At 36.5% G+C, this 19,652-nt stretch overlaps 1 protein-coding gene across 2 annotated transcripts in view; it reads right to left on the bottom strand.

The window, feature by feature from the left end:
* LOC124622300 (protein max) overlaps window positions 1-10,465 on the bottom strand; it is a 28,789-nt gene extending 18,324 nt beyond the window's left edge. Inside the window, exons 1-2 of one of the 2 annotated variants that reach the window (XM_047147984.1) lie at window positions 10,351-10,465; window positions 8,486-8,596 (exon numbers count right to left, since the gene is read on the bottom strand). In XM_047147984.1, coding sequence (XP_047003940.1) covers window positions 8,486-8,596; window positions 10,351-10,353 — 114 coding nt within the window. In that variant the 5' untranslated portion in view covers window positions 10,354-10,465. Of the gene's footprint in view, window positions 1-8,485; window positions 8,597-10,245 lie in introns of both variants that reach the window. The other variant, XM_047147975.1, reaches the window with a different exon arrangement.
* Between the last annotated feature and the right edge of the window lie 9,187 nt (window positions 10,466-19,652).

Genomic DNA, 19,652 nt, shown 5'->3' with positions numbered 1-19,652 from the left:
TAAATTCCTAACCGTGAAACCAATTAAATTCTGAACTGTGTATGAGCAGTTGTATCTGATGAAATGCTGATGCCCATTCATTCAATACATGACTGCAAACCTGATAAGTACAGCATAAAGTATTGTTTGCTCACAGATGCTAAAGTTAGATATGTTCTAAATCGTTTTCCTTACTTGGGCAAAGACCAAAAGAGATCTGCCCATTATAGCCTGGGAAAATAATGCTATGTCTCAATGAATCTTACTTACAAAAGGGGAGATATGTTACAATGAACAGCTTCTTCACTTCACTCTAGCTGGCAAAAGTGTCGAAAAAGAGTGACAAGCATTGTTGCCACTTTGAACAGGAGTAGAAGGGAAATGCCACCATCTGTGAGGGAAGGCCAAGACGTACTTCATTCAAGCGTTGTTTATAAGGCTGATGACATCACTCTAATGTCTTACAAAGGAAAGGTTGGTTGGTTTGGGGAAGGAGACCAGACAGCGTGGTCATCGGTCTCATCGGATTAGGGAAGGATGGGGAAGGAAGTCGGCCGTGCCCTTTCAGAGGAACCATCCCGGCATTTGCCTGGAGTGATTTAGGGAAATCACGGAAAACCTAAATCAGGATGGCCGGACGCGGGATTGAACCGTCGTCCTTCCGAATGCGAGTCCAGTGTCTAACCACTGCGCCACCTCGCTCGGTTTACAAAGGAAAGAGTAAGAAAAATAAGCTTATTCTTAGTTTATACACTCTGGCATAACAATCAATGAGGTTGCATCAACGAACACTCTAGAAACAGTTGATTTTTACAGTAACTTCAAATTTGGCATAGATGTGAAAGATGAAATGTCCTGCAAATATCATAAGGGCCATGATGAGCTGCTGGCCAGTACATGTCTTCTATAACATTTTGGATCCGATTTTGATCACCAGTGTTTCGGGATATTTGTAAACATCCCAATACACCATTGGAAAGTATTCGACAAGGGATGCTCGGGACTAAATTGAATAAGGATAAATGTAGTGGGAAAGGGAAACTGTATGTTTTCCTTTCTTGTATGCAGTAAATGTGGAGCAGTGGTGGAGCTGGCGAGAAGGGGAGGAGTAAAAATGGTATTACAACCACTGGTCATCCGGGAGTCAATTGTACCATGGTGCAACAAGTGCCTGAATCCAAGAGCCATGGAGTAAATGACGCACCAACAGTGTAGTGAATAACTCAAGAGTGGTAGTTATTTTTCTGGTTTTTCTCTCAGATCCTACAGTACAGACATTTGAATGTACTCAAGAGAGTGGCATTACCGTAGCAATTGGTGGTTGTGTTGTGAAAAATAATAATCAAAATATACCCTTGTTCGTGAGAAGTGTGGCCTTTTATTTAGTAGTGCAAAAGAGAGAACTTGCAGAAGCATTCCAGGGATCTTCATCGCAGTTGGACCGACAGGGAGGTGGCGCAGAAGGATCCAGATAATACTACTTTCATCTGGGGGTGTATTGGGATCAGCGAAATATTGCCCTGTTATATCCACCAGGGACGCAACTTCTCACAAGTGCTGGTATACGACTCACCACAAATCTTACAAAATAAAAGGAAAAGTACACCACATGTGGCGACCCCAGTAAACACGAATGGAGAATGCAACAGCAAGTAAGTGCAGAAAATTGATTTGAGTCAGAATTAAGACTCCAAAGAACACAACACAGAGAAGTAGCCCCTGGCAACTAGCAATCAAAAACAGTGCCTTATAAAACTTGTAACAGGAAATCAAAATTCATTAAGAGCTTCTTTTGAATGAATTGTCTAAGAAAGAACAGTAAACACATAATGAATGGAAAATATAATTTACTATCACAGATCTGAAACAGAAAGAAATAAGACAGTGGCAGCAGAAAGTGCACCCATATTACAAGCAATGAGCGCACAGAATTAGTTCAAAACTTAACAAAACTGTTTCGACTTGATAACACATACTGAGACGTCGATCCGGCGAGAGGTACCAACGCAGAGCAGCAAGCAGTTATGTGAGTACAGGGTGCTGCATTGTCCAGCCAGCGATAGCACACAGCATGAGAGCAGATGTAGGCTTGAGCTTCGGCACCAGCTTAGGCTGTTCTACAACCAGCACATAGTTCACAGTTCCACAGGAGGGTGAGCCATGAGCATTTAAAAATTAGGAACAGTTCTTTGAGTATAGGATTTAATGTTAATATTGTCAATTGGTAATAAATAGTGCATGCCGATCACAAGAAAGATAGCAATTCAAAACGAGGGGTTAAGATCAATACTAGAAGGTATAATCAAAGAATGTACTAGACGCAATAACCTTGAATAGTCACATTGAACCAGAGAGAGAACGTCTCATATGCACAGATGAACTACTTGCTCATTTAGCAAAAGCAAATTATGTTAGTTCCATGGATCCTACAGTTGGGCACTGGCAGGTAAAATTAGCTAAAGAATCTGGATCTTATAACGGATTTCTACATGACAGAAAGTCATACCAGTTTAAAGCCATTTGGTTTAAACATATCATTATCAGTGTTTGTAAGAGCATTAGATTAAGCATTAGGGAGAAAGTTGTTACAAGAGCTATTGATTTATGTAGATGATGTACTTACTGGTTCAGAAACCTGGGTCAAACATTGTGATTTACTTCCAAAGAACACAAAAAGAAATTTTATACCACCAAGGGAATAAGTATTAAGCTCGTTAAACCATATTTTGGGCGAGAGGAACTAAAATTCTTGAGACATCTCTTAGGAATAAGATGAATTCAACCAGATCCAGAATACAGTAGGGTGATTAAAGACTGTCCACATCCACAGAATGTGAAACAGTTACATTCATTTTTAGGATTAGTGGGATTTAATAAAATGGCTCTGAGCACTATGGGACTTAACATCTGTGGTCGTCAGTCCCCTAGAACTTAGAACTACTTAAACCTAACTAAAAAGGACATCACACACATCCATGCCCGAGGCAGGATTCGAACCTGCGACCGTAGCAGTCCCGCTGTTCCGGACTGAGCGCCTGAACCGCTAGACCACCGCGGCCGGCCTGGGATTTAATAGATGGTATATAAAAGGACAAGTCATGAATAAACCACATCTACTATTGCTATTACAGGAAAAGGCGAATTGGGTATGCGATGAAAATGCAGAAAATGCATTCCAAGCAGTAAAGGATACCCTTGTCAAGGTCCCTATTTTAAACCATCCGAGTCTTCATGAACCATTTGGCATCACAACAGATGCATCAGAGTTATGCACAGCAGCAGAAGTATTTCAAGGGAAATGGGACCCAGAAGAGGGAGAACATAAAATCACTGTTTTCACTAGTCGCAGCCTAGACAAACATGAACTGAATTGTACAGCAATGGAGAAAGAATTACCTGCTGCAGTATGGAGCTTAAAGAAATTTGAAACACTGATTTGGGGATCAGAAATTGTTATTTATACAAATCACCAAGCATTGATACTCTTAATGGAAAGTCATTTATTTCATTGGAGGCTCATGAGGTGGGCTATACGAAAGACGAAGTACGTGTATTAGCTAGTAAAATCAGGCAAGGAATGAAAGATGAAGAAGAGTTAAATTCTAAAATGTTAAAGTACTAGAAAAGTGAGTTACCACCTACAGAAGACAAATTTTGGACAGTGATCAACCAAGTATTGTTTCGGAGAGAGAATACAAATACATCATATTGTAAATTGTGTGTTCCTGATTGTGCACAAAATGATTTTATTTGGTTTATACATAAAGGTTATGGGCATTTTGGAGTAAGGAAATATATAAAACATATGATGAAGTTTTACCATTTTAAACATCTAAGTAAGAAAGTTGTAAGATTATTATGAACCTGTCAAGTCTGTCAAAAGGTGAAGGAACATTATAAAGGAACACATTGCACAATGTATCCTATAATACCTAGAGCTTTACATGGTTTAATAGCTTTGGATTATATGGACCATTACCAATACGTCAAGGAGGCGCCAGATATATTTACATGCTATTACAGTGTTGGTCTAAATATGTTACATTACATCCAATTAAACAACCTAACGCAGAGAGACAGTTATAAACTGTATGCAGAAATATTTTTTAGAAGTAGGAAAACCTAAGAGATTATTAATGGATAATGGTTCACAGTTTGTGAGTCAATTGTTTAAAGAGTTTCCAGCTTGGGAGAATGTAAGGCATGTCACGATATCAAAATATAAACCAAAATTGAATCCCTGTGAAAGGGTTATGAAGGAGATAGGATGTTTATGCACAACTTACTGTTCACCAAGACATACAACTTAGGCAAAATTAGTGACAGAATTTAAAATGGTTTTGAATGAACTACCCCATTTGTCTATGGGATTGTCTCCCATAGAAATATCACGGAGAAAATTTATAGGGGAACCACTATTAAAATTCTTCAAATTACTACAGGTATAGCAGGAAGAAAGTGCTAACTTAGACAAAATAGTAGAAAATCAATTGCATATATCAGCAGATGAAAGACTACGAAATTATAATACAGCATCAATAAACCCAACATTTGAAATAAACGATCTTGTGTTGGTAAAAGAAGTACATCATAGTTCTAATCTTAAAAAGGAACAGAATTCTTCCTGAAATGTGGATGACCATTTCATGATCATGGATTGTCCACACTAAGGCATACTATTTAACTGACCCACATACTGGTCACGAGAAAGATTTCTATAATACCGACAAACTAAAGAAATATAATCAAACTGTGCAATAAATAAACTTAAAAACTATGTACATAGTCACGCCATAAATTAGGAGGGGAGAGAGGGCAAGCAACCAAGTACTAAACAGTATTTGACATAACTATAATAATAGGATGACAAATACAAATGTAGGGTACAGGTACAGTAAATGGATTAATAGAAGAAGGCAGCAGAAACTGTAATGTTTTGAACTGGTAACCTCGCTGGAGCTTGGGTTTTAAGAAAAGAGAGAACAAAAGAAAGAATAGAGTGCAATTCAGAATGCTTAGACACGTAGTGCTGTCAATAGACGAGTTGAAATATGAAGAAGGTAGTAAGCAGAAGACTTATAACCTGAAATAGAGTACAGACATGGAAGTCAAAAGGGAACCTCAAAGTAATATTGGAGAATTGGAAAGTAGAAGGAAAAGTGATGGAAGATATAAATATATCTGAAATGTGGAATGTACTCTCTAATTAGGAATGATAAATAAAAGGCAGATAGGCAGACCTAAGAAAGGCTGACCTATACTGTGCAGGCAGGGGCACAAAGAAAGGGATTGACCTGTACCATAGTAGAGTAGGAATTAATATGGGGCACTACCACACTGAATGCAATAGAAATATTTTACAGTACTGAGGCACAGAAGTGGTCCCTGGTGGAAGTGAGGATAAGTTTTGTTAAACTGATAATCCATAGATTCTTAAAATTGGTTACTTATAACAAGAGGTTTTTCCCAATGGTTTATAGTAAAGAGGTGAAAGGATCTGAGTGCAGTGGTGGAGACAATTTACGCCTCAACATAGTTGCGCGCAAAGGCTATTGAATACAAGTCTGTACCCCTGGAAGGTGGGATAGTAAGGATGTTAAGTTCTCTAAAAAGCGAAGAACAAGATGTCAATACCATGGACATTCAGAACATTTATAATCAGTATAATAACGAAAGATGAGCTACCTATGTAATGAAGGTCAATATTGTGTTACCTATTTAAAGAGGAATAATATTGTGATGGCTAAGGACATCAGAATAAATGTCTCAAGTATACAGTATACAGATAGTAAAATTGGTAATGAGATCAAGAGGATCACAAATAAAAGGAACTTAAGAATAACATTAATGACAATATGTTTGTATTACTATGCACGTTCTTCAGATACTTTGGCTGATCTAGAAAAGATAGCCATACTGTTAAAAAAAAGTAACAAGATATGAGAAATAATATTACAAGCATGAAGAAAATGAATTTATCCTGCCAAACAGGATCAATATAGTGAAGTAATTAAGTGAACGTAGTCAGGACTGATCATTAACAACTATAAAAAGTTATGGAACTTCCTAGCAGATTAAAACTGTGTGCCCGACCGAGTCTTGAACTCGGGACCTTTGCCTTTTGCGGGCAAGTGCTCTACCGAGTTCGAGTCTCTGTCGGGCACACAGTTTTAACCTGCCAGGAAGTTTCATATCACCGCACACTCCGCTGCAGAGTGAAAATGTTTGTGAGATTATGTAAAGGGCAGCTTAAGAGTGCAAGAGTAGGATAATAATAGAATTGTTAATAAAACTGTGTATAAAACTAGAGACTTGAATACAAGATCTCTTGTCTGAGTGGAGGGATATGTAGTGTTTCGGGATATATGTAAACATCCCAAAACACCATTGGAAAGCATTCGACAAGAGATGCTTGTGGGTGAATTGAATAAGGATAAATGTAGTGGGAAAGGGAAACTGCGTGTTTTCTTTTCTTGTATGCAGTGAATGTGGAGCTGTGGTGGAGCCAGCGAGAAGGGACCAGTAAAAATGGTATTACAACGACTGGTCATCCGGGAGTAATTTGTGCCATGGTGCAACAAGTGCCTGAATCCAAGAGCCATGCAGTAAATGACACACCAATGAGGGCGTAATGACACCGAAAGAGTGGTAGCTGATTTTCTGGTTTCTCTCTCAGGTCTTACAGTAGGCATGTACAGACATTTGAATGTACCCTAGTTAGTGGTTTTACCATAGCAATTGGTGGTTGTGTTGTGAAAAGTAACAATGAAAATGTTGGACAAAGTATACCCCTGTTTGTGAGAAGTGTGGCTATTTATTTAGTAGCGCAATAGAGAGAACTTGCGGAAGCATTCCAAGGACCTTCACCGCAGTTGAATCGACAGGGAGGTGGCACAAAAGCATCTGGACCACCAGGAGGATAAAGGTAATTCTACTTTCATCTGGCGGTGCATTGAGGTTGGCAAAATATTGCCCTGTTATATCGCCCAGGGATGCAACTTCTCGGTAGTGCTGATATAAGACCCACCATAAATCTTACAAAATAAACAACAGCACGAAAAGAAGGAAACATACACCCCATGCTCACACCCTATACGAGCTGATAAGTGGTTCTATCACCTCTCTACAGCCGTTTGCAATGAAAATTGTAGAATTAGCAGTAGCAGTAACAAATTCTTGCCCTCAGCAATTCCAGACTCTACCTATTTTGACTGCTGACAGAAGAAAAAACATCTAACCAAACTAAACGGAAAACTTGTCAAGTTGGGTCATGCAACAAAAACAAGACTAAAGATAATTGTTTTATACATAAAAAAAATTTGTGCACAAGTCATGACTAAGTAAGCAGATACGCAAAAAGTGCACTTCAGTAGTCTAGTAAAACAGTACTTACTTGTTACAGGATAAAAGTATAATTAGTAAATATCCAGCAATCCTATGACAACGACATTTGTCATGTATTATTATATCATGTGAAACACAAATGTTGAAAATGCAAGCAATTTTATGTACCTGTAATATGGTGTCACTTATTTTTGTACAGCATTACATAGAAATAAAATTTATCAGGTGCAAATAAGAATGTGCCCACACTATTTTATATACCAAAAAAATAGTAAAATAATTATTAATGGCAAGAAATACAAAATATAATCATATTTTCTAAAATAAAGTGAGGAAAACTTAGCAGTCAGTTGACTTCCATTGGGCATTCTAGAGGATAGATCTAAGATGACTAATCTAGTGTTAAAGCCCCAGTTTCACTACAGTATGCAGTGAGCAAAAACAGTGTAATCACTGGCCATAGCAGCAGTCAATGTGGGGGAAAGAAAAACTGGAGAAGTACACCATTTCGTGTTCAATATTTTTTTTGCTTTTGCTCTAAAAGCTAGACCATTTGTTCCTACATAGTTGTAATGTACATTCTTGAAACAATAGATGAGGTTTTGAAGTAATTTGTAAACTTTTATCCTATACTAAACACGTAGGCCATCTTGAACCATAAGTTCGGCCTCAATCCAACAGCGTATCATAAAACTGACATGCTTATACCAAGAAAGATTATTTTTAACATTTAATGCTTCTTAGAAAAAATTAATGAAACAGACAACGCACAAAAAACATCACTCAGACAAATAAACATGGTTTCTGGATGACATTTTTTCCACCTCATTACATGAAAATCTATGGCACCTAGACATGAAAATTACAGACAGACATCTGATTTACTTTTATAGATGCACAACACCTATCAAATTCAACTGAGAAATCTACTACTTAGTCAATTTTCTACAGTCAATATACTGATATTTTCACCAAATTTCCACAACCATCGAATTCAATTGCGCACTTAACTAGTCTTTCTATATTGGCCTTGGGTAATTAAATCTGACAGACTGTTTTGTAACAGATTTTTGACATAAATTAGCTACAGTATTAGAATGCAAGCTGCTCACTGATTAGTAGCAAAGGCATATACAATAGAGAAAAATCACAAAACACTGACCACTTTCTCTCCTTGCAATGCGGGAACTGACTCACGCAGGCTTGTGAAACTGTCTTTTATGTGATCACGGCGTTTCCTCTCAAGTGCATTGTGGTGTGCCCGCTTCTCCGCCTGCAACATTATTTTTTTTTATATTTAAGAGCAAATCTAGAAAAACGTAACTACTTGCCAGAAATTTTTAGTGGAGCTCACTCAAGTGCTAAAAATTAAGTTTATACATGGAGATTAATCATACTGATAAGGGATGCTCATGGGAATATACCACTTGGCGACTCCAAAATATTTGAAGCATTCTGAATTTAGAAAAAATAAAGAGAGCCTTTCTTAGTCAGAGGTGAGAAACTTCTTAGTGGTGTTTTCTTTCCTTGTCTTGTTATATTAAATGTTTTATCTGAGTTTCCACATCATTTTCTAATTTCATATTCTTTTATAATAAGCAAGTCAAGGTTAAATAGAAGTCTGATAGTGCAGAATCACCAATTGATTACCTGTACATAAAATTAATATTTTCCTTGCCCAAGTCACCACCCTTCTACAATGAATAATAAAAACAAACAAGGGAAACTTTTACACAAAAAGGATCTACATAACTACCAATCAAGTGTACGAATAACTGTTGAAAGGTTTACGATCTATGACAATGTGCATGTCAACTGAAAGCAACACATACTACAGTAAAGGTATTACTGAAATCTCATAGCATGCTAGTTAAGTAATCATTACTGCAAAGGTTAAAAACGGTTCTAAATATTGCTCTAAACATGTCAAAGTACTTCTAAACATTATATGTTTATAGCCCATCTATACAAGTGTGCCAAATTATACTGTACGTACAGTACCGTATCTAAAATATTTACTGACGACAGATTCTCCTACCCATGAAACAGCACAGGATAACCCAATGACTTAACGGAAAGTTTAGTATACAGAAAACAAACATCGGGTGATAACGTAATGTTGTTCAGCTTCTTTTTAACTTTAAAAACGTCGTAAAAAAACGAACAAACTAACCGATCAAAAAATTTCTTGCATCAGTTTTTTCACGTCTAATCTGTGGATCTTATGATTACATACGATGTTCGTACATCCTTTATTGTGGTTACAAAGACTCACCACACACAAATGAATGCACGTATTTTTATGACATACGCGTTACGCTGTAATGCTCTGCTTTACTTCGAGAATTTGCATGAAAAACCAATTCTCACTGTTAAAAGTAGATAATACGCATCGTACACGATTCATCGAACTGCTTCAAAATACCACTCAAGATCGTCTGGTCAGGGTAAATTTTAAAGAAGTGACTAGCGTTTGCTTTTGAATTAATTTAGTTTCCTTTTTTTATGAATTCTGAACTACTTCGTTCAATTTATGTACGTTCAAGAGTGCTGAACTAAGGGGATTACACCAAACAATATTTTGTGTACAGTGCTTTCTTCTTCGTAATTCAGTATCAAAGAAACTTCACTAAAAGTGTTTCCGTCCTTACGAACAAACCTTTGATCTTGATAGGCCTACTATCTAATGTTTAATGTCAATAAATCACAAGCATAAAGCTAAATATTAGAAATAATTTAAGAAAATACATAAATTAACAGCTTATTCTAAAAATTATGGTCACATAGATGTAGCAAAAGCTATGATATCGCCTTGATCAAGCATAGTTCCATGGAAGAGTCTCAAGTGAAAGAGAAAGCTCCCAAAACAAGCCATGAAAGTGTCATATGATGGCATGCACAATCGGAACGTAAGGTACATACGACACGTTTCAACTTTGGTGCGCCACACCCGTAGTTTGATCTCATTTTTCGGAACAAAAACACTGACAAAACGCAACACTTCACAACACCTTAAGCATTATTTACCATTGACGTAAGTAACAACACTTCCGTCCACCTCCCACAAACACTCCAATCCCTCACGTTGCTTTTACCCTTTCCACTGGACAACAAGCGCTGCCAACAGCGGAGTGTAAACACCCTAAATTTTATATAATATGCATTGATTAATGGTGTTACTTAACGGCGCCAATCTACTTTGCATTCAGAATCACATAAATTAATACACAATTTGAATAGATATACCTATAAAAGTTGGTATCAGTTTTAATGTTTATGGTGGTGCAGCTCCCATGCCATTTACCAGTCTCTATAACATCAAAGTGCTTCCTTCAGGGGGGTGAAACTCATATAGGGATTTCCGGTAACACGACGTTGGTTTGGTCCCAGGCCACTTGGAGCGCTGCAAGTTTAGCAATTTATAGTCTCGTGTTCCTATTGGATGACGTAGTCTTCCATAATTGTTTTGGTATCGTAGCAACTTGATCGTGATTTTTCGTTTAAATTGCAGTGTAAGTATGTTGCTATTATTCTGCTTAGTTTTTCAATGCATTCGTAATATTTGATGGTGTGATGATTCAGTATTTACTTTTGTTTCATATAAAACACGAGGTTGTATCATCACATTACGTTCTGTGGACTCTTGTATATTTGTTCCTGCAAAGAAATACAATTTCTGTTGCTCAGTTTACTTAAAGGGTAAGTATATTTCTTATTTCTGTTAATATTTCCTTTTATTTCATAGAGAAACCCATGCTAGCAGCTTTTGACATAGTTTGTATTCAACTCTCCGAATGCTGTAATGGAATATAATTCTGGCTTTGATTCATCTTCCTTTTTGCCACGAAGTACTCTTAGTGACATAATAAGTATCATTTATTGTGCCGTTTACTACATACCAAATATTGGACGTGTTACAACTGATTCGTAATGCCTTGAGTGTGTTCTATTTCCCGTTTTCGACAGTAAATATTCTGTACAGTACATAACACTCTATCCAGGTAAAGTGTTTGTTGCTGTTGTATCGACAAAGATTGTGTTCTCACATAATAAGACATTTGTTTCGAAGTCACACAAAGCAGGTCCTTCAAGCAGTTGAACATTTACACGTATTATTGTGGCAATATCCAATGCAGTAGAAATCTTCTCGCACTTTAATGCTCAACACAATGTAATACAGATTTATAGCTGTAACTGTTACTGATAATGTACAGTTGAATTTGGTATCTACCATGGTATCTAGATGCTGAAATATACTGAAATGGTACAATAAGCAGTGTTTCTACCGCCTGATAGCACTGTTTAACGAAGTAGTGTTGAATATAGAATATAGTGCAACTACGCTCACGCAGTTATATATAGAGTGATGTGCATACCCGAAGTAGAAATGAGAATTTGTTTCATTTTTCGCTATTTTGTAGTAATAACACATCAGATTGCAAGCCATGATAGCAGTTGTCAATACTTCAGTACAGGTTAGCTGCATTTAGACATAAGCTAATATGATTTTTGATAGTGAAATTAATTTCACATTGAGTTTTCTTTAACATTAATCGACGTAAACCATACCTGATCTTTTTTCTCGTTCCAAATTTTTGGTTTGAATATCATTTCAGACACATGAGGATGGATCACACAGGAAGAGAATAATCCAGTTTGAGATTGAAATTGAAATACTCGTGCAAGTTTCCTGGATGCAGGAGTAGTTATTATGTAAAAATAAATTCCAAACACAAGAATAAACATTTCTATAAATTTCCAGCTGCATCAAAACGTGAGACTTTAAAGAAGTGGAAATTTATCTGTAATATAGATGAAGGTGTCAACTGTAGTTATTATTATGTGTGTGAGGATCATTTTTATGAAGCAGATTTTGTGAACTTTACTAGACACAGGCTAAACCCTGGTGTTATACCAAAGCACATGGAATTGGTGTTGTATCACCCTCCCCCCACCCATCTGTGGCGGCGGCGGCGGTTTCACCACATCGGGTGCAAATATAAGCGTGCAAGAGACAGGTCACAATGCAAAATCTACAGTAATAGAACGAAGCAGTCCCCCTTTACAGAGCACAGATGATGGTGAGTACAGCTTTTTATCCTCACCTGTTTATGATGTTGAAAGTAGTCCAGGTGTAATGGGATCTGGCGTTTCTAAACGTGATTTAACTCCAAGAAAACACAAAATGTATAAATTGCATAGAATTACAGTTTTTAGAATGTGTAAATTGAAAAAAACAGCTACAGAATGAGAGGTATAAATTGAAAATTCTAAAAGAGTTGTATGATGACAGGAAATTTCAGTTAATTGAAGAAGAGTTGAATGATGTGACTAAAACTTTTATTAATAGTCAGTTACGAAATGCCAATATGCAGCCCACAGCAGTACGGTGGTCTATACAAGATAAGGCATTTGCTTTATCTATTTATAAGTGTAGTCCCCGGTTGTACAGATATTTGGCCACATACTTCTCCCTTCCATCTGTCAGGCTGCTCAAGGGAGTGCTTTCCCACTTACCATTTGATACAGGACTTAATCCAGCTTTATTAAACTTTTTAGCAAGGGAAGTAAGTAATATGCATGAAAATGACAAGTATTGTGCTCTACTTTTTGATGAAATGTCTCTGGATGATGGTATGTACTATGATGCACACAAACAGCTAATCTATGGGTATCAGGACTTGGGTCATTTAGGACGTTCACCTGTAGCTGCTAGTCAAGCATTGGTTTTTATGCTGAAAGGCATTCACAGAACTTGGAAACAGGTTCTAGCATAATACTTTACCGCAACCACTTTCCACTACACCCATTTGAAATCACTCATTGTTCATATCATAAGTGAACTACAGAATATTGGGTTCAAAGTGGTTTGTACTGTATGTGACCAGAATGCAACAAACCAAAAGGCTCTTCAGCAACTGTGTGAAGCAAATTTGTTGAAGCCCAGTATATTTCATTTTGTCGTCAATAATCAACCAATTGTTACCATTTATGATGTACCACATCTGCTCAAAATCTCTATAAAAGCTTTGATAGATAATAAAATTCAATTTGAACCTCACAAAGCAGCAAAGTTTGAGTACATCAGTACAGTGTTCTTTTTGGATTTAAAAAAAAAAAGTTCAAAACTCTATCCAAATTAAAAGCACAACACTTTAACTTTTCTGATTCCCATGTCAAAATGAAGGTAAAAGTTGCTGCTGCACAAATCAGCCATACTGTTGCAGCTGCAATTGAAACATATGTGTCTACTCACACATTACCATCTGAAGCTATACACACAGCTGAGGTTGTGGAAAAGGTAGATAATCTCTTTGATTCACTCAACAGTAATGAGCAATATCCCAGGGATGGAAAACAATTTAGGTGTGCTTTATCAGAAAATTCGCCACATTTAGAAATGTGGTATAGCATGTTGAGGGAAATAGGCAGCTGGCAAATAATAGATTTAAAAACGGGAAGAAACAAGACTAATATGTTTAGATTCATAAAAGGTTGGCAGATTACATTACAGTCTATTATTTTCTTGTGGAAGACCTTGAAAGTGGTTGGCTGCATTGAACGCTGCCAAGATGCCTTACAGAAGATACCGTCGTCGTGCAAGACAGACAATATATAAAACAATTGAAGACGTCGAAATGACTACTTCAGCTGCCGACAAGAAAAAGAATACTGTTAAATCTGTCGCTGCACATTCGTTGTTGGATGGACCCGCAGTCTTCTGTGGTTGCAGACTGAACTTCAGCATCGACATCAATGATTCCTTTACCCATGGGATTGGATGGTTAACAGTTGCTGTTGTACGTGGTGGTATAGGCGTACCTAATGTATCCAGTACTTAAAATTAATGGTGTTCAATCAAGATGCTTTAGAAAATTTCTTTTGTTGTATAAGACAACATGGTATTGCTAATACAAACCCAACTTGTTTTCAGTTTGTACAAGCTCTGAAGACTTGTGTTGTCAATCATATGACTTTGCCTTTCAAAGCCATGAGTGTAAGTAACTGTGAAAATGATGATTACACTCACTTGAGCAGTTTGTGTCACTTTTTGGCAGCTAGTGGTAGGAGTGAACATTTAAGTGAATGTGAGATAAAAGACACTGATACACCTGAGCAAATTTATTCTTACTCAGATGGTATCATCGAGTCTGTAGAAGATCAACAATCCTTAGCCTATGTAGCACGCTATGTACTAAAAGCCGTAGATGTACCACATGATTGTGAAACATGTAATACCAGTCTCTACTCCTCTGTTGTAACTGAAAATCATTTGTTTACCTCATTTAAAGAGAATAGTGAGGAGCATTCTCATTTGAAATGTGCAAGTGAAAGAGTCATGATTTTCCTAAGGGCACTCCATGATCAGCTGTATGAGTATCTAAATAGTCATGGTCACACAACAAAACTACATGATAATTTAAAAAAAAACATTTGTTCTATCTCATACAACAATTTGTAATAAACATGACATTGAAGAGAGACTTCTGAAGACAAGTATTCAATTTATAATATACAAGTATGTGAAAGAAAAGAAATTTACAAACAAGAGGAAATTGTGTATGCAACAACTTAAAAAGAAGTTCAAATCATTTTAAAAGACTTTGTATTTTGTTTATTATGTGTACAATGAGAGTAAGCTCCCTATACATACACAAATGTTCTTGTATCAAAAGCATGCCTTTGACTTATGACAAAATCTGGTAATTCAGCAGGCACATAACTTAACACTTTCTAGATGTGATTATTGGATTCTAAAAGTATAATGAATAAAGTGCTGTCAAGGGGAATTTGTGTTAATTTTCAGTAGTGTACCAAACAAAGTTTTCAAAGAGGAAGTAAATAAATAAAAATGTTAAAAATATATGTTGTACCAGCATCTTCTTTCATTATTTAAACATGATGGGTGTTGCCAAATTAACAGCCAAGTTGGGGAAAAAAGAAAAAAAATGTGTTGCAGTTCATTTTCTTTGTATGTCTCATTAGCAAAAACATTTTGGCTACATTCATGGAGTGTCTACCTGCTCTGCTCCCAATTTGTTTTTCAGTTGATGTAAAGTAGTATTTTGTGTGTTTCATAAATTTATTTGAACTGTGCAGAAGTTCAATTTCAGATGACTGAATATCCATAAATAACAATAAACAGAAAAAATAATAAATCGGATTTTGTAGACTTTACAGTACATCCTTGGTTTGTAGCACAGATTTTTTTGTAAATGACCTCTTGGTTATCCATTAATTGTGTAGTTATTTGTGTAACCTACTATTCCACTTTCGATCATGCGAGTGGACATAATGTGCTTTAGGATATGTAGAAACGTAAAAATCAATTATATATGCATGCAATGTCAGATGATTTTTGTCTGCCACATGATAATGGCCACACGGCCAAAATCGCAATATTGAGTTTTACAAAAAAAAAATTCAGTGAACAGGTGACGTCGTAATTTACGAAAATTTTCACAATGTAAACTGCAGCTACGAGTAGTTAATGTTTGTTTTTGATTGAGATTTCTTTTATAGATTACTCTGCAAGATCTCAAAAACCTTTATTACTGCACTATGCGGCCCACATTCAAAGAGTAAATGAAAAATATTGACCTCTAATTTGCGTATTTAAAAATAAACACAAGAGATTTTCGCGCCATATTTTTTCGTATTGAAGCACAGAACACCAATATAGTAGAATTGCAAAGACCACGTTATTATACGGAAACACACATGGAGGTAAGAATAAGGGGAGATGGCGCTATGTATCCCAGCCGTACTACGTTTTGAAGCCATGGGGGCGTGGCTCGCTGCCATGACACTGACCAAAACATTGCCAGTGTGCTATAGCGCTGCGTGTATTAAAGTCGCTAATTGCACCATATACGCATGTAACGTCATCAGATTGGTTGTTTCAAAGTTTTTGTTTAAAATAAAATCTCGTAAAGGCGAAATTTCTTCGGATTAAAAATAGTTTTTAATGTAATATTACGAATAGCTAGTCTTCAATGTAAACGATATAATTTTGTTAATTCAGTAATCAACGTGTATCACAAACTAGGGTTCTTTCCTTACTTATTCTTATGATCATCTGATTGGACGAAGCAATGCCAGATTTACGAAAAGTGACGTCTTTTACGATTTTCGTGACATACAAACCAAAACTTTTCAGTTGTTTGAGTTCAGAATGATGTATTGAGCAGCTATTTACTTATGTGTAACAGACTGATTTAGGTTCTGACCACCACCTATATCTGAAGAGGTAACCAAATGATCTGTCTTTGTTGTTAATTATTTAAACAATGAAGCAGCAGATAAATAAGTCTGATAAAATAACTCAATGTGAGTTAATGTTTAGCCAACAACCTGTCACATTGTGTACAACTTCATTCTGCTGTCAAGTGGAATATAACTGCGGAGAATCCAAGAAATATAAATTAGGTGTTTGTTATACACAAAACAGGTACTTTCAGTTTGCATAACATTGACCCTGAGGAAGAAAACAAAACTCTTTGCCATACAGTTCATACACACCCACACTTCTTCTCTTAAGTGATATGCAGCAGCTCTAATATGAGACTAGGGCACTTTTTTTTAGTAACTAATAAATCAAATGCAGCAGCAGCAGCACTTAAATGACATGTCTGTTAGCCAAGGCAGTATAACAGTGTTCCAATTTTCATCTGCTATGGGACTCATTTTAATATTAGTAAGGAGTTCTACTTATTGCTTACTTACCTTAGGTTCCAATTTCTTATTTTGGTATGGAAGAGATTTATTAACAGGGCAACAATGTCCCGGTGTTTTTAGGTAGCTTAGGCATAAACCATTCTTCATTGAGCTTTGTTTATGTCATTCCCTATTTTATAACTTTCATTCTTTTTAATGCAAGCCTTTCTTGTGAAGCTGACAGGTATTTACAGTGGTACAAAATGAAATAATGAAGGGATTGAGGCAGATCATGGAGCAAAACTTTACATCATAGTTTGAGAAGTGTGGAATGTCTCAATCAATAAGCAGAAGCTTCATTGCTTGCCAATGAGAAAGTTTTACTAACATTGAAACTAGGATTTGCTTCTGAAATCATTGTCCTAATAAAAATATAGGCTATATATTCCTTATTCATTCATAAAAAGTGTGGGAACTGGGAATGAAATAAAGCATAAATATTAGGTACTATATTCAGAATTTTATTCCAGCAAAAAAGCTTTTCTTGATCTGTTGTTATCCACTTTGTTGAACTGCTTGTTACAGGTATACAGAAAAATTATTACAATGTGACTCTTCAGTTAACTGCCTTTTTCACAAGATTGTGGAATTTAAAAATAACAGTTCTATGTAAAAAAAATAAAAAATTATATGAAATTGTAACAAAGTCCACATCATTGCTTGTTGAGAATGAAAGAAACGTCTCAGTCTCCTGACTGATACAAATGTAATACTATTTACCATTCCACATACATATGATTTATCGCAGTGGTCTTGCATAAACCAGGAAAGTAGTCAAGCAAACAAACATAAGAAAATATGCAATCATTTATAAAATATGTCTTACTACAGACATAAACGTTGGGGGCTGTAGTTTCTGTAAAACACATGGGTTACATTTCAATGGATTCGGGGAGAGACTGCTAGAAAATTTAGTGCCCAATGAAGTAGTGAAAAACCAATGACACCCACCTGTGAACACTACTATCTCTCATTTTTTGAGAGTAAATCACTGTTGGACTAGATCACAAAAAAATACAATGATGGGAATGTATTTCAAAGTGCCAAAAATGAGGCAATTCTATTTCTTATTAATATGTTGTCACTCGTGGAAACTTAATTAACAACACTGGCTGGAACATACTACAGCATACTCTGCCAAACAATGGCTAAATATTTCAAAAAGAAATGTATGTCCCATTTGGAAGCACACAGATCACAAGCTATTGCAGAACCAGTACTGCATACTGGTATGGTGGAGTATCAATCACTTGGAAACACTCTGCATGTAATGTAGTTCCAAATGTTGGTTTGAGGAAGATATATTTGAAAGGTATTACACACAGCATAAAATTATAATTGTCTGACTCCATCACACACCAGGAACAAATTTTCATAGATACACTGAATATGCTAGTACTAATAGTTTTAAGATACAGATATCACAAACATTTTGTAGCTGGTTATAACAACAGACATAATGGAAAAGGAAGAATGTGCATCATTTATTAATTACAGTAAGGTTACATTCCCAGTTGGCCTCAATATAATGAGTGTTTTATACAAGATGCCTCACACACTAGACCTCTCTGTACAAATATCAGTTACTGACCTTTAAAGAGTACCAGTTTTGTATAGGTTGTCCTGATTTTATTTTCATGCAATGCATCACTTATTCTCTTGGCTGCATGTTTTTGCCATGTCAGGAGGTATCGTGTGGCAATTGCTTTAATCAGCAGTATAATATGATTGTCCAAGGTATGCTGATTTTTCATGTGGTCTGCTAACTCCTTAAACACTGGCTTGAATATGAATTCACTAAGCACCTCAGACAAACATTTGGAAAGCTGATTTTTCAAAGGAACTTTAGAATTACCTGTAGTATAGCACCTAAACACTTTTTCTGCACACACACACACACACGCGCGCGCGCCCACACACACACACACACACACACACACACGTCAACAACACCATTCGATGGTAAAACCAACCATCCCCTACTCTTTCTATGAATGAGAGAATAAGCAACATGGCTACCATCCCCTCTCAACACGGATAAACATGGTTCACATTTTAAGGTTTTCTCTAAGTGACGCACCACAAATCCAGCTATATATACTACAATATGGACTGCCACTTCAGAGAGATAAATTCCAGTAGCAAAGTAATCGAGGTCGTTGTCAGTTGTCGCTGCACTATTTTCCGTGCTTAGTAACTGCCACCGTTCCGAAGTGTTATTTATGTGATCTTCAACATTGGAACTGCTGAAAGTAAGAATGGGAATATCTTCCAAAGTTATACAATTCCCTCTTTCTGATCCAACAGATCTCACTATGAATTAGTAGCCTCTTGTATGCTGCAACAAACTGGCGAGCAGTGGGGTTGTTATTCCAACCACCACGACTTCGGATGGCACTAAAAAACATTTCCAAGTGGTCCTGACAAGGGAACCTCCCCATCGCATCCCCCTCAGACTTAGTTATAAGTTGGCACAGTGGATAGGCCTTGAAAAACTGAACACAGATCAGTCGAGAAAACAGGAAGAAGTTATGTGGAAGTATGAAAAAATAAGCAAAATATACACACTGAGTAGTCCATGTGGAACATATCAAGGATAGTGTAAGATCAGC

This window comes from Schistocerca americana, chromosome 1 (genome assembly GCF_021461395.2).
Source record: "Schistocerca americana isolate TAMUIC-IGC-003095 chromosome 1, iqSchAmer2.1, whole genome shotgun sequence".
Lineage (NCBI taxonomy): Eukaryota > Metazoa > Arthropoda > Insecta > Orthoptera > Acrididae > Schistocerca > Schistocerca americana.
This window is presented reverse-complemented; position numbering and strand designations above follow the sequence as displayed.